This window comes from Pieris napi, chromosome 6 (assembly GCF_905475465.1).
Source record: "Pieris napi chromosome 6, ilPieNapi1.2, whole genome shotgun sequence".
NCBI lineage: Eukaryota > Metazoa > Arthropoda > Insecta > Lepidoptera > Pieridae > Pieris > Pieris napi.
This window is the reverse complement of record NC_062239.1, coordinates 7,871,064-7,893,621: the sequence shown is the minus strand read 5'-3', so window position 1 is coordinate 7,893,621 and position 22,558 is coordinate 7,871,064. Positions and strand designations below refer to the sequence as shown.

Sequence of the window (22,558 nt, the reverse complement as noted above, 5' to 3'; positions counted from 1 at the left end):
ACATTTAGAATGACATCTATATTACTATCTGAAAACAGTTTACATTTATTACATAATCTGTCATTAGTATAATAAGTTTGTAATCTGTGAATGCATCAAATCTGATGCGCATATTAATGTCACAGTGGCTAAAACGCAATACAATGAAAAATCTCACAGTTTAGAATATAAATCGCGACCATAAGAAACGTTATCGAGAACATAAAGCTTGGTAAAAAGCTAAACCGTGTCTTTCGAAAGCTGATCAACAAAGGGATTTTTTAGCTTCTTGAATATTCCGTTGCGGCTATAAATCAATAAATTTAGTTCATACCGAAGTGTTTTGTTGTGTATGTATTGTAATGGTGTTAAGTGCGACATCTTTTGAAATGTTTAAGTTGTGTGCGTGTTTTAAAATAATACAACTACAGTGGTGGTTCAAGCCTAATTGGTTAGCTAAATATGTTTAAAACGTATTAAAAGGACATGCGGGATATTAAAGATTACGATGTTTTTGAAGTTATACTTCTTTTTACGCGTTAGGGAAAAATGATAAGAGTCAATTTTTACGATGCGCACACCGTCACAAGTAACCGACATCCGCACAACGTCACAAAAAACCGACACCCTGAATATCTGTTCAAACGTCGGTAAAACAGCCGGGGCCTCTTGTTGGCGCTTTAACGTGATAAAAACATAGTTTTTATTGTAAAATATTATGATTAGTACCTACATATTATATCGTTTCGATGGGAAGTGACCTTTTTTTGTTTATGGTTAGATAGCTACATAATATTTTACAATGACATTATTTTTATTTAATTGTAAAAACAGTATAATTGTACTTATTTAACAAAAGTTCTCTTCTGTCTCTCTATCATAATGTCATAAAAAGAGGAAAATCAGTACTTTAGATAAAACTGTGCAATTACACCGATTCCTTTTTAATCAAAGTTTCTTTTTTTCTAATCATGATTTTTGGCAATGTGCCATTGCTAAGCTTCCTTAGCACATAAGCTTTCTTCCCGAAGACGCCAAACCTCGCTTATTCATAAATTGACCGAATTTATCTTGAAAATAAATAAATTTCATTCGATTTATTAAACATTTAAATTTATAACTTTCTTAATATTATTAAATCCTATCAACTTAAAATTAAGGCACAATAACAGGAAATTAAACGTAATGCGTTTCGTATGCTAAATTAATATTTTAAGAATCCTATTAAGCCAAAAGCCGTCTCTAGAGAAATCAAGCTTTTATGTTTTTACTAAATAAATTGTTAATACTTTGTCGAGATTTCCTGAATCCATTTGCTACGAAATTTCGCTTTAACACTGTCTCATTTTGGATTTTAATGTGCAGTCTTGGTTAACTGGTTCTGATGAACTTTACTTAAGTTTAATAATAATAATCAGTGGCGCTACAACCTCTTTAGGTCTGGGCCTCAGATTTCTGAATCTGTTTCATGGTCATTTTTAAATCTAATAGGCAAGTAGGTGATCAGGCTCCAGTGCCTGACACACGCCGTCAACTTTTTTTTTGGGTCTTAAGGTGATATCAGACGGTTCACTCGAATGATTGTTCACTCGAGTGAATGCTTCATTTTTTTTCATTCTATGTTCACACGGCTTAGACGAAATGATACAGAAATGAACATTCATTGTTCTTTCTTTTAAATATGTCATCGAATGAAGTCGTACGTCTTGGAATTAGTTTAATTTGTGATCATTTATTCAAAGAGTTGACAAAAAAAAAAGCAAAGAAAACGTCGAAGGTGGTGGGTGCGACCATGGATTGAAAGAAAAAATTAAAAAAAAAAAAGTAATGTATTTTGATCGTTCCACTTGAACACCATTTTGCCGCATGAAAACAATATATTATATTGTTACACACAGAAAAAATAAGGTATAATTTCGTCGACAACGTGATGTCCGTCGGCTACAGGACTCGAAACAAAATGGCCGAATTCGAATAAACGTTCTCTCAGTGTTCAGACCGTTCATTTCTCGTTCATTCGGAGTGGGAATGAAAGATACCGGATGCCAATATCCAACACTGTTGGATCGGTTCACTAATGAATTCATTCGGCACTCGTGTTTCATTTTTTGTTCAGACATTTCATTTCGAGTGAAATGTACCGAATGAAAGGTGAAAATGAACAAAAAATGAACCGTCTGATATCACCTTTAGACATGTCGGTTTCCTCACGATGTTTTCCTTCACCGTTCGAGCGAATGTTAAATGCGCACATAGAAATTCCATTGGTGCACAGCCGGGGATCGAACCTACGACCTCAGGGATGAGAGTCGCACGCTGTAGCCACTAGGCCAACACTGATCTCACTTTAGTGAAGTTTACTTTAAAAAATATTCCGTTGAAAAACCAAGCTTGTCTCAAGCAAATGTAAGTACTAGAATAGTTTAAGTTCTAATACAATTATTGAATGCAATTTAACTTACGTAAGGAAAAGTTACGAACAATAATGTTTGTAATTGTCGCGGAAATGTGTTGCCGTGTACGGATTGGCTCTCCTTAGATAGATAATTAAAATGAAAAAGTAAAAAAAACTTATTTTTTTATAGAAGTAAATTATAAGTATATTTAAGATAATTTGTATATGAATTACCGTCATATATAATATATCAAGAATATGGGTTAAATCATAGTACAAAAGTAAAAATCTTGTATATTTTTAAAATAAATCGGAAATCCAACCGTACGTTTCGTTCGTTAAATTACTCACTTTTCAACGAACGCTAAGCAAATAAAGTTACTATTTGTCTTCTACTCTCTTTGTTTACAAGGGTCTTAAGGGAATCTACCGTTGGTATTCAGTATTAGTGTCGTCATATATGTTGATATAATTGTTATAAACTTAATCAAAAACTAGCTGATTCTTGTATATATCTTTGGAATTAGGTAGACCTTCTTTTCAAGTTTTATTTATTGTTTCATACTTATTAATTTATCTATATTAATTATGAGTAGTCCAAGATATTTCACCGTACGACTCTCATCCCTGACGTCTTTGGTTCGAACGACAAATGTGCACAAATTAACTTTCTATCTATGTGTGTACGGCGACTTAGACCGAAAAAATACACAGTGTTTTCTAATAGGCAAGTAGGTGACTTGAAATAAAATAAATTATCACGAAACAGATACAAAAATCTAAAAGCCAGACTTAAAGGGTTGTAGACCAATTGGAATTTTTACCTGAATTATTATGACTTAACCTCAGATCTCCAATATATTCCACGAAAATCCTTAAAAATATATCAATAATTTTCTATTTACTTATTAATTTAAATACACTATTAAGGAGTCTGAACTGTAATTAAGACATCGTAAAGCCTAGTTCCAGATAAAATAATGAATGAAACCCTACTTTATTTTTCAGTGTAAAAACAGAACAAGTACCAGGTGGGGCGGACAGCGTGTTACGCCTCGCAAGAGTAAACAGCAGCGATGCGGGGAACTACACTTGCGCTGTACGAGGGGCGAAGCCACACACTGTCGCTGTTCATGTACTTAATGGTAATGTTCTTAGTCGTAAACTCACATGGCGTACAGCCTGGTGATCCTGAGTTCGATTCCTGAGGAAACAATTTAATTCACCATGGTTGCCAGAAGGCTGGATATATTCTGGTTGAAATTTAACGTGAGTTAATTCCTTAAGCAGGAGATTTACTCGTATACTACTACTTACCACTTCTTACTTCACAATACGAGTCTAGGTGATATAATATATTAGTTGTTCCTAAGTATAAAGTACCAAAACTTTCAAAGCGATATCCGAAAGTGACAAAGGTATTAAGAGTCTGTAGATCCCTTAACTTTACGCGATCAAGTAATTTCATTAAGACTATAAATGCCACTTATTAATTCGGGATCAAAATTAACATTTATTTAATCATATTAGCTATGTACACTCACGAACACCAATTCCCACACATTGATTGGGGAACTGGTACATGAACTACCAGTTCCCAAAGCAAGGGTGTAGAGCGAGCGAAATAACTGTCAAGAAACTCCCGGCTACTAATAATCGTCAAGCTTTGTACAATAAAATTGTTAGGCAACCATTACGCCATGCTTCACTTAACATATTGAAACAAATTATTTAATGTTTTGAATATGTTGTGTGGTTAAAATGATACTGTGATGATATGGCGTTCCATACTAATTTTGTTCCTTACTGAACATTAGGAGACAATCAATATAGAATAAAAATAATTCAGCAAAAGCCACTTCGCTGATTTTTCCACGTACTAATTGCTACTTGAGGCTGAACAAGTCTTTATTTTTCCTCAAAACAAATTATGAGCCGCTTTATCATCATTACGCAAATAAAAACACATTCAATTTGTTTAGAAAATAAACAAGCTCTTAGCGAATTGAGGGTAGTTTATGCTAAAGACCTCGATTTTCTTTAATAAGGTTATTCGAGCGTTCTTGCTAACTTGGTAGGAAATTGACTTTACGCCTATCTTTTAATAATCCTGTTTACTGCAAAACTTAGTGAAAAGTTATAACAGTTCATAATTGGAATACTAATTTAATTTAAACATTTATTTTACTTCCGTCTCTTTACTTAGAACGCATTAAATACTCTTTTACTATTAAAATTGCACACCTGTTTTATGTTACATTTAACTGTGAAATAATCATAGCTAGGTGTTAACATTGCTACTTATATTTTGAGCTATGATATTTATATTATGAGGCTATTGTAATACAAATTTAATGTTTCACAGTATAATTTATTTACATAGCTATATCTAAATTAGTAAAACTAAATTTAGTTTCTCTAACGTATCGCTAGCAATTTGGTTAAAATAAAAGCGTGGTAAAGAACGCGGGATGCATTTTAATCTAGTAAAGTAAATAGTACTAGTACAAATTATAATAAATAAATAATAAGGTGGGCAACGGACGGCCTTATCGCTTTCGAGTGATTCGTTCCAAGCACCCTTAAGTAACCTGAATAATGAAACCACCATTATGCTCCATCTGTTCCTTATATTTTTTTTTCTTCGTCCTAAATATAATAATAAATTTCAGAATAACTTATACCATCCTTTGTTTCAGAAGAAAGCCTCGCCGAGTTGCATGCCGGGAACTCAATTCACAAACCAACGAAAATCACTGTTATAGCGTTGCTAATTATAGCAGTTGCTATTTCACAATCACCGTTAGTCGCAGTCACAGTGACATTCGCTGCACTAGCACATAATATAAGGGTCCAAGGCCTATTAAGTGAACAGTTCACGGGAATAATATTGCCTACGTGATAAATGTTGTAAATAATATCGTTTTAAATATTATAACTAGTTTATCGGAAATTAAATTTCATTGTATAAGTTTGTTGTTTTATTTCTCTGTATAATTAAGTTGGGAAGATTAAAAAATACTTTTGATTAACTGTCAAAAATTTTAATAAAAATTTACTGTTCGAAATTAAAAATTACAATTTAAAAATTCTATTTGAAGATATCATAAATTATAAGTGCCTTCGGAAGAATGGCTCTGAATCGCTTTTGCTTAAAAATTACCTGCCAATTTCATAATAATTATATAAAAATAATTTAGTAATTCTATATATTATTTTTAATACTACCCACACAAGTATCCTATTACTAGCAAGGTACCATTAAATTATGAATGGCTTTACATTATATTTAGTCTGAATGATTCACTGATAATTTCAAACAAAATAGAAATAAAGGAATACTTATGTTTTCAAACCCAAAAATTCTCTAGAATTATTGTCCTATTTCTGATTTCCACTAACTCATTTTTCAACGCTAATAAAAGTCTATCCATACACCACTTATCATGTAATCTTGTAAAGGATTTGTTACAAATACGCGGCCTGAATGTTATATGTCGGCTTATCAGTCACATTTTATGGCGGGATGCCCCTAAGTCGGTATCAACTGGGCTTACGAAAATATGTCCGCATGATTATTCTACGTAAATGTTGAATCAGAGGTCCAATTGCGAGCAAAGGACAACTTATGATGGTAGACTGATATTACAAATAGCATTAAGAATCGTCACTAAATCGCATTTATTTTAAATCCGCAATGTTCTTTATGTGACGTGATCATTTGTTTTTTGAAGTGAAACTTCTTTAGGCACATGAGGGTAAATTTTTACGGATGAAACGCAATAATAATAATCTTAGCGTCACGAAGATGTGCAGCGTTTTTGTCGAAGAGAAGGTAGAGAGCGATTGAGACCGATTGAGAGAGAGTGAGAAGGGCGAATTACCTTATAGAAATTCTATTTTTAAAATTAAAATTTCGTAAAGAGAATTTATAAAATAAATAAAAATTATATTTTATGCAAAATGATTTATTGAAATCTCAAATGATGAATGGTAAATTAATATGCCACGTGTTTTTATTATCGAAGAAATACCTAAATAAAAAAATTAAATTTAGTTTTTGTATTAATTTTCGACACTTAATATTTTAATGACAATTAAATTCGTTAAATCCCTAACATATCTTCCTTTTTCCCTCCCTCTAAAATCTAAAGTTTAAGATTCGTATAAATATGAACAAGACTTAAAAATTAGTTTGCCAAAGAAATTTCACTTCTGACAGGTGGACTTTGTACGCACGCACTTTTTTTGAAGCAAATGAAGGAAGTTTCTATCGAACGAGTGTTCATTGTGCACATAGACAGAAAGTATCTTCTTCCTCATCAGGGATGAGTCTCGCACGCTGAAGCCACTAGGCTGACACTACCAATACTTCTCCTATTTTGTATAAATAATAAAATTCTATATATATCACGGCAAAAATTATAAAGTTTATATGTTATCTACATAAAATTAATTATGTCCGATTTACACGTTTTAACAATAAGCATTTTGTCATAATTGGACAACCCATATCAAATATGGCAGTCGTTGTAAGGTCCCAAGGTTCTGTGAATTAAAAAAATAATAATAACATTAGTGTAATAATTAAACACATTTAATATATTGTTTTAATAAAGTATTGTTATTTACTTTACTAGATTTAAATGTGCAAAGTTATGTATGTCAGATCGTACTTGTATCAAATCAAAAATCATTTATTCAATGTACACTTATGAACGTCGAAAAAAGAAATACATAATAAATGCTTTTACTGCCAGTTCTCAAATCAAGAGCGTAGAACGGAAGAGAAGAATTGGCAATAAACTCTCCGCCACTCTATTTAATCTCTATCTATCTAGAAATATATAAAACCTACAGATATAACGACAGAGGCTTAGACTACTAATTATTCTCAACCAAATGTATGAATTGTTTAATACCTACTACTTATCTATATTATATTCCCAACGAAATTAACTGTTTAACACTGCTAATCCATACTAATATTATAAAGAGATAAAGTGTGTGAGGTTATACGGGGTAATCTCTAAACTGAACCGATTTTAAAAATTCTTTAACCAATTGAAAGGCATTTGTCAGTGTTATAAACACGAAAAATTAAAAGACGTTTTTGTGGTAGTCGGATTGGCAAAGTATGTCGGAAACGGTCAAGTTATTAACAGGCCTGTTAACGATAAACTTAAAAACTACTGCACAGAGTTTAATGCGGTTTCACAAATACCAGGAATAATTGATGAGGAAGATTTTAGTATGTCATTATCCAAGGTTTAGGGGTTACGGTTGCCCGTGCAATGCCGGGGCAGTTTTTAGTAATTACAATATAGCATACAATTACAATTCTACCAATAATTATTATATTTCTAAAAATCGCGGAAAGTAAAAAAACATACACTTAGTGTAACGTGCAATTTTAAATCAAACCCGATTTAATACAAGCCAATATATTAAGTTACATAGTAAATGAAACCCGTTGACGTCATATTAATATATCAAAGCCTATTTATTTAACCTCAATAGATCTGGTTTCCTTTATTAGATAACATATTAGATTGCACATAGATAATATTAATAGGCAGTAATTATACTATCTACACTGTCAGCTGAACTTAATTATACATATCGAAGCTACGGAGACGTAGGTTACATTATTGACGCCCTCACTATTATTGAATCTCAGGTTTAAATGCATTTAGTATTTTAAAGAAAATTTAGTATTTCGAAGTTGTAGTTATAGTATTGTCTTTGATTAACATAACCTTTACACATTTAAAGAAAAAAACTTTTTAACCGGATTAAAGTTATGTATTATTATAAATTTACAATTATTTAACATAATTTTAAATTTATCCGACGTTTCGCGTGCTTTACAGCGTGCGTGGTCACGGTGACTGAAGACAAAAGGTGTTGGATGTCAAAAAGTATCACAGCTGCAGCTGTAGAGAAAGTTGCATTATCTGTATTTATTTCCCCGGAGTTGGTATCGACTAGTAGTAAGGCCTATCTTAAGGGCGTGCGGAGCGTTAAGGTGTTTTAAGTGGGTAAGCTCTCTCCAGCCCCACAGTCCCACGTCAAGTCCGATATCCGTGACGTGGGCCTGTAAGCGCATTTTTATCACCTTAAAAATGTAAATGTAAATATTTAAAAATAAAGGCCAAAATCGATCAACTGTGAGCCTGAGTTATTAACAGGTTCAGACACTCTATTTTAAGTATCTATCGATCACATCGTCAGTTTAATTGAAATGTAACCTAGTGTAGAATTCGATTTCATCATTAACTGTAGACAATGCGGCTGTGCTACAATTACACGAACAGGTTGATGAGTAAGAAAATTCATTTCAAAAGGTAAAAATATGTTTATTAGTAGTAAGCATCAACCAGTATCATTTTATTAAACTAATTTCAGAACCTCAATGAAACATATACTACATTTTTTACAAGTTACTTCTTGATATAATTAATATGTTAGCAAATTATGTTTACGTACCTAACCATGTTTTCCGTAGCTTGCAAAACGTAAAAAAAGTATTCCCAAAACTTTTAAGTAATGAACTATGAGAAGATTAAAAAAAATACATTTATAAATGAAAGAACCTACACAATTTTTTATTTATAGTTCTGTTAAGTATTGGTTAAATATACTTCTTACTACTGTAGCTGCACTATACGGCTACAATTACTGCGATGACGTCATACGCTAACAATATATACCATTTTAATTCGCAGCAGGCCCTTAGAGTTAGACGAATCATGCCGTGTTTACCGTAAACAAAGGTCAGGTTTTTTACCTGTTCATTATCATTCTTAATTTACACAAATATTAGGATTAGACAGGCGAAGACATAGTACGTCATCGTCTATTCCTCTAATCTGTGACTGTTTTGTATCACGTTTCTAAAGTATAAAAATAATATTGTTAACTATGGATTTTTTGATAAATTTATGAGTTTTTACAAGTTATTTTACTTCATAACGCATGTGTTCACGCCATCCAAGTACCTATGGTCCTCTCTGTTCACATTTTCTGTCCTTACCGCACCCATTCCTTAATCACCACTCGGTATCTCTTGCCATACTCAAGAGAAGAGTAGTGGACTCCCGCGCTGCATAGAAGAGGCAACCGCCTACGCGTGGTACGCATGGTACGCTTCTTGTTGCTTTTACGCTTATGCTTACACCTTTTGTTTGGTGGTCTTCTCCCACGGAGACAAGTGAAGGGACAGAGGCCTAATGGTGAGTGGTGTTTTCATATTTTTACGCCGCTTCAATTTGCCCCTCTACCTCGCCGCTACACCATGTTTCATACGAATTACTCTCAATTATTATTATTATACTACACAAAGTCAATCGAATAATGAGACTGCTTAGCCTATTGAGGTTATTGGTTAAAGCAGTCGTGATTCTAATTAATTGTGTGCGCGAGCCGTTTAGACGTCCGGACAATTAAACATGCATTATCGACTCGATTGACTAGCCAATATTTATTTACGGCATAAGATGCTAATAGATATACGTATAGAGCTGTGTTATCCTAGTTGCTCACAGTTGCAATGGATTTTTCTATATAAAAGTTCCTACAACTATGGCACTGGCATGTGGGTACTGGTACGGGCATGGGTAAACTACAGGTATGGCAGATATCGTGAGGAAACCAACATGTCTTGAAAACCCAAAAATATACACGTGTCAGATACAGAGGGCCGATCGCCTATTTATCTATGAAAAAAGATCAAAGAAACGGATGCGAAAGATTTGCCAAGACCAAAGGCATGTAGCGTGGATTTATTTTTATAGAACAACGGGCTCGGCTTATAAGGATTTTAACATAACAAATTTTTCAAGTTTCTTCATAGTGACTAAATAAATATTAGTTAAAAAACTTCGTAGCTCACGCCGATAATTAGGTTACAATAATCAAAATTATCGCATTCCGTGAATGAAGTTATAATATAAAAGGAATTTTGACGTTACAACGTCTTATAATTCGATGGAGCCGGCTGCACGCACGAAAAAACATGACGCATGCGGCGTTACCTTGCTCTGGATCGTTCCATTTAAGACTTGAAGTGCAAGCGAGAGCGCGGAACGAGCGACAAAGAGGCACAATCGGCCTCCGCGTTCGGCAGCGTTCGACATCTGTCTCTCTCCTACTTGAGTGAGCGATGCGTACGCGTGGACAGCTGCTATACAATAATACATTTACATGTTTCCTTCAAGTATGAAGTTCAGTGTTTTCAGTATTTTCTTATGACGTTCTCACGTTCAACTATCGTCTGTAAACTGACTTTACAGACAATAGATTTTATTTTATTGTACTTGAATTGTATTGGACTTAAAATTATTATTGTTAATATAGTATGTACAACTGTACATAGTTAAACCCTCAATTATAACCCTTCAACTTGTCACGTAACGAAATACACTCAACAAAATTGGAATTATACTTATATAGGTAAAAAGGATTTTTTAGGTATTTCTCTATATCCCACAATTTTCTTGAGGATTAGGATCTTTTTCGCCTCTTCTGAACTTGTTAAAACCATATGAAAGAAATGTTTAACGTTAAGCTTTCTATAAAAGGTCTTCAACATGTTTTTGAAAGCTTTACTAGAGATCGTATTAAATGGAATAAATAGTTTTTACTTGAATACATACTTATTTTATGATTTTGTACCAACATCACAAACAACCCTAGATTTATTATGTAAGTGTGTGTAAGTCTGTTAGGAGCTAGAAAAGTAACAGGTCTTAGAATGATTTTTGAAGCCGCACAACATGCAAATTGCGGGAACAGACTCCAAAGCAGAAACTTTTCTGTGTCTATACGAAAAACAAACTATTGTTTGTCTAACTACTCTGGGTTTGAGACCAGGTGCTTTATCGACTAAGAAGCCACTCCTTAAACTTTGGTTGTAGAAAGAAGAATAGTCGTCTAATGGAACTAATATAAGGATTGAATACAGAACTTATTTGTTAATCATTTTCTATGTATTGAAAAAATTGCTACAAAACCTTAAGGTTTTGAGACAGTTTGATACTACTTTTAGGCATTTCTATTTAAACTTCTATACAACCAGTAGCCCTTAGTCTTTAATTAGGTTTTTTATCTGTTTCTTGGTTTTAATAGGCAAGCAAGTGATCAGCTGGACATCCGCCGTTTCAGGTCTAAAGCATACTGTTTTCCTATGATCATGTCCTTCTAGAGCAAGTCATATTTGAAATATTCATTGTTTGATAGCCATGATTTATTTGTATTAGTAACTATGTACTTATGAACATTAATGTTATAAAAATTGAAGGTTTAAATTCACTACCAGTTCACAAATCAAGAGCGTAAAGCGGGCGGGAAAAATTTGTCAGAAATTTCCTACGTGATAATTAATCACTAAGATTTCTGGTAGAAATTGTATGGAACTGCATCCATTGACACCATACTTATCGTTGAGCACCACGCTTCAATAAGACGAAAGTGTTCAACCACAACATTTTATTTGGCTCCACCATCAAACCGATTTCCTGCATACTGTACGAGTAGATATTTTATAACTCTGTCGGAAACACCTGTATGATACATTTCAAACAATTTTAGGGCCAAAGGCTCAATATGTATAGACCTATAAACGGAGTAAGTACGGATCAGTGAGTTATATTTTATATTCTTTGGCAACATTCGTCCTATCGTGCCCTCTGAATACGAATGTCCTATAAACGTATCGAGATACGGCACGCAATTCAATTTGTCAGTTTTCTTATAAACCGATCTACTTACGATAAAATTGCTGTTTTCTTCAGATTAGCCCCTATTAATATATTATATACGTAGCTATTTTAAAATGTATACACAATATAGAATCTTTTCACCTAATGGCCATTTTTTTATATCAAAAACGTAATTATCTTATTTCCACATAAGGTAGTGTAAAAGAAGGATGGCATCAGTTCCTCCTTAAAGAAGGATCCCCGACCAGTCAGTGGTTTGACTGGTCTAGGACTGGACTGGCACGAAGGTCCCTGTGATTGTACCCGTAGAAAAAAAAGGAAAGAAAAGTCCTATAATAATGCTTCATAATATAAGTTCTAAAAGTATGTTATTTGTTATTTAATAATTCTATACAAATTGTATGTATGAGGTTTCTATTAACAGTGCATGCACTGCAGTGCAGTATATCGATACTTGCGTTCTGTTAGGTTTAACCCACGCACTTTAATTAGAAATTATAATTCACATAGTATCAGTAAAATAATTTTTAAAGTATTACGATTAAGCCAACAGTATTTCAGATCACGAAAGCATGCTCTGCTGTTTGTGAGGACCTCACGAACTGCCCTCCACCAGCAATCACCAATTCCGCTGATGATCTCGCTGTTTAACCGTTTCCTCAGTTCTCCACCAAAACTGGATATATTTATGACAGATTTGGGAAGACTGAGAGATGAATTGTTTTTATTTTTTTAAGTAGAAATCATATTTGTTCGTAGTTTAATGTAGTTGTAAGTTAGTCTATGTATTATAATTATTGTTTGGAATATTTGTAAAGGAATATTTCAACAAGTGTGTGTTTAAGTCTCTCGATGGGAATTGCTGTCTTAACAGAAAATAATAGAGAGTTTTATAACAGTTCTTATGAGTAATTGAATTAATATGAATTGTTAAACTAATAAAAACTAGATATTGTAAATTGCTCAAACATAATTCGTTCCATTTTCACACATGAGAACACAAAGCGACTAGGTATAACGAGCTAACAATAAGTTAACTAGCGCCAACTACATAGCTGATTCATTCTAACCGTAAAACCACGTTATATTTGCCTACATATAAATTGCTTGGCTCGTTGCAGACCACAACCGAACCGCAATTTGTGAACTGCAATGAAGGATAAATTTGTTGCAACGTCGGGATTTTTTTAAATTTCACGCTTTTCCTATAAAGATAAAACAGCTACGGATTAAATGTTTTCACTACACAAATATTACGCTTCGTTTGTAAAACGTAGCTGTGCGGGGTAGAGCAAATTCATATCACTATTAGCTATAGCAGGCTAATTGAAATCTACACAGTAGATAGCCGATATATCATAACTGTCCTATCCGGGCCTTCAAGGTTCTGTCACGTCCCCACAATGAAAATAATGTAACATATAATACGTAATTTATTGTATTGTTTACGGTACTTTACCAGTGGTACAACCTATGGTCTTGGCTTTAGATTTCTGTGTCAAAGAGACTGACTGATATGACTGAGACTGACACACGCTGACGAGATTTTGGTACGGTCTATGGACGGTTTTCACACAATATGTTCTTTTTCGTACCGAGTGCACATTGTTGCAGGGCCGGGGTACCAACCTACGACCTCAGGGGTTAGAGAAGTACGGTCATGGAACACTCATCGCTCTTCAGGATTTGTTGACTGATTGAAAGTCGTGTAGCGTTGAGGATTTATTTAAAAATATCGTTTATCCAAGCATATTGTTGAGAATGATTGTGAAGGACTGCCTTCTCCTTTTGGAGATGCTTTTTTTTATGTCAGTATACAAAAGATTTCTTTCAGTACAGTACACTTAGTACCGGAAAATAGTTTGTAGCCTTTATATTGTATTGTATTCAATACGAATAAAAGGAATGAGGCTAGAAAGGGATTCTCTCAAAGTTCTTGGACAGACTCACCAAACTGATTACTGAAGTAGCTACACGGCTAATGTGATAAACAAATTTCTATGACCTACAGACTATAAATGTATTTTTAGGCAAACAATTAAGGAAATTGAAATGTTCTGTAAATGGTTTAAGGCATATAAATTTTTAAATTGGCGTCGAGTGTAACTTCTGATTTAATATTCCACATAAGTTTTTGTAGAGAACTTTTCCGATTAGCAACTTTTCTTATTTCACGTAACTAGAGGTAATGTGAGTTGCTGAAACTTGTTCATTATTTGGTTAATGGTTTCATATTTCAACAATTTCCTTTTTCCTTTTTCCTTTTCTCAATAAGACATTGAGATGAACAATATGGAGCTTTTTATTGGACACTGGAAATTTCAAATAAAATTTACAAGTAACATTAATAATTATTTATTTACACATTTATATTATTTAACAATAAACATACAGCCACTTACAGAGACATGTTACAGTAAAAACACAGAACATGCATGGAGACATAACAAATCAGAAAAAAGCAGATTATAAAATACAAAAAAATTCAAAAGCAACAAAAAAATATGTAATATTGATCCTAATTAAAGACAGATCTATTTTCTTATTCAGGTGTTTCTAATTAGTCATGTTTATTTAATTATAATATAAATAAACTTCTTACTTTTAAATAAATAATTGTTAAACAAAACTTCAAGAACAGAGCGTACCATTCTCGGAATGGTACTTCTGAGAATCAAACTTGACTATCTGAATATCTAAGTTACAACTGATTATTGTGCGTTAACTAAGCTATCGAAGCCAAGATTCATAAGTATTCGTAAACTGTAACAGACAAATCGTCCGCTAACCGGACTCGGACTTTTGTAGGATGAAATCTCATACTTTCCTCGTAAGATCAAAGCAAGTCTCAAAGAAACAACAAAACAATGCATAATAATTATACTTTTGCGTGTTTACAACAATTGTAGGATATCTAGTGTTCACAGTACATAACATACGACAGTTGTGAAATTTAGAGTAAAAGATATAGTTATTAATTGCAGACGTTCAAATATGGCTATATATAATATATATGGAGGTGTGCACATGTTAAGATTAATAATGTTAATAAAGATAGCCATATTCCGAAGCAGAGAAAAGATTAGTCAAAGTATAATCCTATAACTGCGATAAGGCGAGTGTGCATAGTGGAGCACCTGGATCAGAATCAGAAGTTCTTGATGATCAGATCAAAAGCACTCATAACCGATAAGTATATAGTGAATAAGTGAGTGTATAAGTGAGATATAGACCGTACGGCGTGGAGATGGTGTCTGTCTTTCCACTTAGGGAAGCAGGTGTGACTTAAAATTATTCCGATATGTTTAGGTGTCTAGACTGTGGTCTCAGGAATCTGTTCAGAACAGTCGTTAAGTAAAGCGCAGTAAATTACCAACACGGAACAACTGTAAAATAAACTCGTTACATAGTTACTGAACACAAGTAGTTGTTCAAGTGCTTGTTATTTTTGCACGAATCATATTAATTACGAGTTTAAGAATTGTTATAGCAATTATAATCGTGCAGATAAATTAAAGCATTGTTATGGTATGGAAAATAATTTGTATGGTAGATTTTACAATGTCTATTTTGCTTAAAACCCTGACACAAGACTTCAACAATTTGTATGAAAGATTTTTATATTTTTTAATGTAGTCAACTTTGGTGTTATTTAAAGGTAAATAGTATTTTATATAAATGAAATGTATTGGAAATGAAGAGATAATTAAGTACAAGAATTGCGTAAGTCATTATTTTACGTGCTGTGTACATCAATAATAGTTTTGAAAGGAAACTTTTCCCAATGATCAAGAATGTTAAGTTTTGTTTAGACCATGCAATTCATTTATTGCGTCGATATAATTGTATGCTACAGGCAAGAAACTTGCCTCGTGTAAATGGCGCTTAAATCTGGTATAAAACTCACACAATTAAACATAGTAATAAACTAATTAAAATCTCTATAAACCTGACATTTCAACAAATGTAAATTAGAAAGTTTATTTCATAAAATAAATGATTTTCTTCCTTGACTGGCCTGGCTCACTGGCTAAAATCTAGAAGTTGAGTACAAGCAACGGAGAAAATAGGAGACAGCGTTTTTCTATAAGAGATGTGATTTAGAGAATACAATGGAACCCACCCCGATAGGATCTGCAATATATCAACATCTACAAAAAAATTAAAAAGTAAATCATTCTTTAACAGAACAACGGTTTCTTTCTTGTCTTTCTTTATGCTCTTGGCTATCAAATTAGTATCAATTCCTCAAAGATTTTAAAATTTCAACTTTATTTTAAAGTAGTCATTGTTAGACGCGTTCTAAAATGGAACTTAATTTTAATTATTCTACATGAGCAATTTCTTTGTTTACGCGTGGACTTTTCTAAAGGATCATTATAGTAACCAAAGAGAAAATTAAAAACATTAATTTCAGTCAAGTTAGATTACAGAAGTGAAATGGGTTGACTTACCTCGTACCCATATATATTTAGATAGCATGTGACAATATGAGTATACATAATACAGCTCTTGTATTTACCTCGTCTACATTATGACTCACTCAGAATTCCATTCTATTTATGTGACTTACATTGAATACTAAAGCACCTATATTTACAACCGAACATCAAATGTAATCTGAAACATATTGTATGAGCGAAGCGCCTGATCCCCAAATTTATGTCCCACTGTTTGTTGAGACCAAAATTTACTGTTTACTTAATAGAATCAATGTGCGAATATTCACACCGAACCACACAATAGGTGAAACTTATGACTTGCGGTTTTAGTCTACGTACTGAGTATTGTGAGAGTCACGGAATAAATCAGGTTGAAAGGACCGTTGATCGAATTTACAACCTTGATCGGCCCTTTGATGACATTATATATGAGACAAAAAAAAACTCCATTGTAGTATTGAATCACATTATATTCTATACATGTCATGCTTGTATATAATTTAATGTGATTAAGCGCGAATCTTCAGTATCCTTCTATATTTATTGACCAATTCCATAGTCTTATTAAACAGTAGCTGTGTGCGTTTCCACTTGTATTAAGTTGGTCGTAGCACGATGTTATATAGCCTAAAGTTTTTCTCGGTAAATAGACTTTTAAATACAGAAATATTTTTTAATTTGTTACTTTACGTGGCATTTTATAGATATTGTATTGTAGTACATTACTTTGCTCTATTGCTAAAAGTTTCCGCAGCGTACGCGATTTAGGAATTTTTATTAGTCTTTTTAAGAGCACTTTTGTAATTTAATAAAACAATTTTTAACCGCATTGAAGTTATGTATTTATAATTATTTTACATAATATTAAATTTAACTGACGTTTCGCGTATACATATTCGTAAATACATAACTTCAATTTGGTTAAAAATTGTTTTATTAAATGTGTAAAAGTTATGTCAATAAAAGACAATACCACTTTTGTAATTTCAAACACATAACATTTCGAAAATATTCTATAGCCTATACGTATATATGGGAATAACGTAGGGTTTTAATGGTGAAACAATTTTTCAATTCGGGCCAGTAGTTTCCTTCACAATGCAAACAATCAAATTTTCATCTTTACAACATTTAGACATCTTAAGTAAAAAATAAAGATTTTACCTGGTAATTTTGAATAGAATACTGGTAAATTTTTCGAAAGCACTACTTCGGAACTCCTATGTTTGAACGCTTATTTTCACGCATGTTTTCTCGAAAGTTTTCCTGCTCAGTTCAAAACATCTGGGGCTATTCCGATCCTTTTAAAAAAGGCACGAAACTTTTCATGAATTAAAGGTAGAGGAAGTTATTCACGGAGAAAAATACAGTAAGCTGACTCTGGCAGTGATGAATAGTAATGGTTAATAAAACCAATAATGTGGCTTGAATATAATATATCTATCACCAATTTAGTAAATTAGTTATTTAATATAATTAGTTATTAATTTAGTTAAAGATAACGCCTTTATAAGGCGGGTTTTCTATCTGCATCTTCTACCGCATTTACCATGGAGAGTGTTCAGAGGAGTTGTTCGAATTAATACTTGCAGCTTAGTTTCATCATCGGTCGTCGAGGCAGAATACGAAATCCGCCCGAATCACCTCGATGTCTTTTGTTCCACAGCTGTACAATACAATACGAGTACAACTGGAACCATCTACGCACCAAAGTATTTCCGATCCAATTCGATTTAGCGTCCTTCAAGATAATGCTATCTAGCATACCAATTTTTAAAAGGCTGGCACATCGCATCTTCTGTCAATGTGAGTTTCCATCACTTAGCAATGTGAGCCTCTTACCCGTTAACCCCCTGTTCAGCCCCAAAAAAGAAAACACTAGTGTCTTTTATAGCATTGAATTACTATTTTCGATGTTTTGTAAACTGTTCCCTTAGTGTGTCATTTAAAAACGTTGTCCAGGGAAACCGAGTCCATTTTACCGGTAAATCCTTCAATTACAGAAGGCTCTCGCGGAGTTTATATATTTTTACCCCAGATAAAGGGTTAGCCTTTTTTAGACAGAGGTTTACAATCCCATGTCTTGACCGACTCCAAAACTGAACTCCGTATATGAGCAGTTTGTTTCGTTTATTTAAAAATATAATTGTACCTTAACTACAGGTAATAAAATTAATTTTCATAAATATTACCTAGAGTGGAGTATATATACCAATAACTAACTATACTTTATGAAATATTTACTCAAATATTTCGTGTAGCGTTATAGAAATAAAATAATATAGACAAATATTTGAATATAAAATAGTCATAACACTAATAATTAAACTAGAAGAATAAGTATTCTTATTTTGTATCTATATATAAAAAAATGAAACCCGTTTTCCGTTGTCACGACATCACATGAAAACGGCTGGACCGATTTGTCTGATTTTTTTTTGTTGTGTTTGTAATTGTCAGGAGAAGGTTCTTAAAAAAGAAAAACTTTGCGCGGAAAATTGGAAAATTCAAGAATACTTAACCACCATACAATTCGAACTTTTTGGTGTAACCTTATTGAGTTTGACATAACACAACATTGACAGAATGCGTGCTGCGAATATCGTTCAAAATAAATGCTTCAATCGGAGTTATTATATTGATAATAATAAAATAATATGCGAGCCAGAAAAACAAATAAAGAATGTTGTGTAACATAAAGCATTAGAATAATAAACACTTTGTTTCTGAAATATTTTTAATATAATATATATAATAATTCATTATACCAATTTGAAATCAATATTCATAGTTAAGACAGGACAACGTCTGTCGGGTCCGCTAGTCTTTTAAATATATTTAAAAGCAGAACGCGACTAAAGATATCGTTTCCTGTGTAACTAAATGCCATCTCTGATACTCATGCAAATCCTTGCACGCAAGTAGAGCCGTAGACGAAGCTTAAAACTTAAGTACCACAGTCACCTAAGCTTTCAGCGAAGCCATACCAACTAGGAATATTACGAGAAATTTCACAACAAAGGCATAAGGTCGCCTACAAAAGCATATAACTGAACTTTACCACATTCCTCCCGCCTGCACGACTTTGAATACACAGATGAGAATTGCGCGCGTTTTTTCCTTTTTAGAAAATTTCATTTGTGCAAAGAAACCAGATTTTTGCATTCGTCTTTTGTTTTCTATGATTTTCCATTTTTAACGAATTTCACTTGTGGTTATTTTTAGATGGGCTTTTGTTTTTCATTATTTTGTAATTTGCTCTAAATATAAGTTATTCAGAAATTAATGAGATATTTTAATGAGTTTTTATTAAATTTCTCAGTAATAAGTCTTATTATTTCCATTACAAATATAAATCATTAAGCTAATTTAGCTAATTTTAGAATAAATATATTTCTAAATTAAAAAATAATAATAAGGGTCCAGGACCGATCACGCTGGTTTTCTACGCTGGGTACCCTCTGCCTCACTTCGAGGAGATGGGGCTTTAAGTCAGTAGCTCAAATATAATTCTGGAATTATAACACGTACCTTAGCTGTATGTTTCTGATTCTATATGGATAAAAGAATTTGTTTTGCTGTGTTTACTATAAGTTTAAATTCCTATTGCATAATTACAAAATAATTTATTGCAAAATGCGTTTCTATACAGATTTACGCACCGTATCTTCTCGAAATATGAAACGTTTCGCGTGCCTCACGCGAATATTTGGGTCTATTGGAGTGGCGTAATATTACAGAAGAACTGTGACACTGATGGAAACTCTATCTATGATGAACTATTCTCAAAGTCGAGCAAGGAATATGTGAATTTCTAATAAAGTTTTTTCATAATTCAAGTTAATATGGGTAAACTCAACACGATAAATTTTCATAAAACTAATATACTCTCGGCTCATAAATGCAGCTGATAATTAAAAGTTATTGGTAGTTTGTAGAAAAATGTTTTTAGCGCCTGCCCTGTGATTCTGTAACTCACTTCACGAACTCACACAGCGGTTTTCGCATCGGCGGTCGCTCTCAAATCAGTCGTGAAGCAGTCATTTTATGATTTGGCGTTCTGAAAAGGTGGGAGCTTGTACTTTATTGTTTATCAGAATGCCAAATCATAAAATGACTGCTTCACGACTGATTTGAGAGAGACCGCCGATGCGAAAACCGCTGTGTGAGTTCGTGAAGTGAGTTACAGAATCGCAGGGCTGACCTAGATACTTAGGTATAACGAGTACAAAGATAAATCTGGTTAGGCAGAGAAGACCGCGTATTGTAGGGCAACATAAAAAGTAATAAAGAGTTAATAGTCAGTGTCGTTGGAGCGTTAAATGACTCGAGGCATGTGCGGGGAATCGAATCTGTGTCAATTGGATTTTGTATTCGCGAACTCGAATTTTAACGTAATTTAACGTAGTCTCAACGTAGTGTAGATTTCTATTTAGATAGCATTAGAGACACCAGCTGCTGCAATTTTGTATGGAAAAATTGGTTTTGCAGAGTTACAGATTTTTGATATTCCTATATGAAACCAAATTGTGTCACGAAGTATTGAAATTCCAAACTTAAGATATAGATAGCCTTGGGGCTCCGCGATTTTGTAAAAGTATTTTGTTTGATTTATTGATACTTAGACTTATTATTTATTATTCATCTCTGATGGGTAGGAACCGGACTGAAATGACCGTAGAAATTAATGGCGTGTTAAACTATGTCTATTTTTCTACTCTAGTAACTCAACTATGAGTAACTTGGTCTATATTTTATGTAACAGAAGACTTACCTCCCAAGTAAGTTGGTGGCTTCTTAAGTACTGGTACGCTCTTTTCTTGAAGGGTCCTAACATATATTGGCTCAGAAATACTTCAGAGTGCAGCTGTTTCAACATAGTGGTGGTACGCGGTAAAAAATTCTTTAAAAAACGCTCAGTGGAACGGCGGATGTCGAGGTGATACGGGCGGAATTTCGTATTCTCTCTTGACGCCAACCGAACAACTCCTCTGAACACTCTCCATTGTAAAAGAATAATATATAATACATGTGAATCCGCCATAACGATAATATTTGCTTGAAGCGATATTTCGACCGCATTATAAAAATTTGATGCCGAATAATCCTGCATCCACGGGAATATTATCAGAAATGTTTTCCATCAGCCAGGTGCGCCGTGTGATATATTGGCCCGATTTTATCGCTATTTGTATCTGATACGCGTGATCAAGTGCTCTTGTTCGAATTATTTATGCGATTCTAGCTTCTCCCTTAATATGTAACATCATGTAGCTTTATGAATAATGGTTTGATATGTATTAACCTTTATAAGATTTGAAATCAATGTAACGATTACACGTATTTAGAAAAAAATCAAATCAGTGGCGCTACAATCTTTTTGAGAACTGGGTCTCAGATTTCTGAATCTGTTTCATGATCATTTGTCGCCATATTTGGTGCTTGGTAGATAGTACCGGTGACCCCAGAGCTGGTGCTTTCCCCGCTCAACGAATTAGTAGCAGTGCAATTCAGCGAGGATATATACTACCAGCGGTATAGGTACACTGCCACAGGGTTCAAAGTTTTTAAATTTGTTATAATGTCTTTTTATTAATTTTTAATTATTTATATTATTACTACGTAAGTTAAGAAAATTGTTCACTTATTGAATATGTAAAACTAAGATTAATAATTAGAGCGCACAGATGTACGTATATAAAGTAACAAAAAAAAACAGCAACAAAAATGTGGGTAGACATAATAAACTCGATCATTCAACCAAACAAAACAGATGTCTAAATTTGATTTTATACTAGATGTGGCATCGATGGCACAGTCTAATATAGCAAGTTTATGTTTATTGTTCTATTTATATATTTTGAGTATATAAATAGTTTATAAAATATTTTAAGTATTGTTTTTTTTTTGTTTAATTTAAGTAATAAACTATTTGCGAAATAAACTGTTTACACATTATAGTTTCAACTCTCTAAGTAATACAATGCTAATCAAACCAAAAAACTATTATTTAGTACTTT

The 22,558-nt window shown here is 33.1% G+C and overlaps 1 protein-coding gene across 2 annotated transcripts in view; it reads left to right on the top strand.

Annotated features, from left to right (window-relative positions):
* The window catches only part of LOC125050582, a 75,764-nt gene extending 70,419 nt beyond the window's left edge, over positions 1-5,345 (top strand). The window contains exons 6-7 of one of the 2 annotated variants that reach the window (XM_047650513.1): positions 3,383-3,519; positions 5,077-5,345. In XM_047650513.1, the coding sequence (XP_047506469.1) occupies positions 3,383-3,519; positions 5,077-5,276 (337 nt within the window). In that variant the 3' untranslated portion in view covers positions 5,277-5,345. Of the gene's footprint in view, positions 1-3,382; positions 3,520-5,073 lie in introns of both variants that reach the window. The other variant, XM_047650512.1, reaches the window with a different exon arrangement.
* The last annotated feature ends 17,213 nt before the right edge of the window (positions 5,346-22,558 follow it).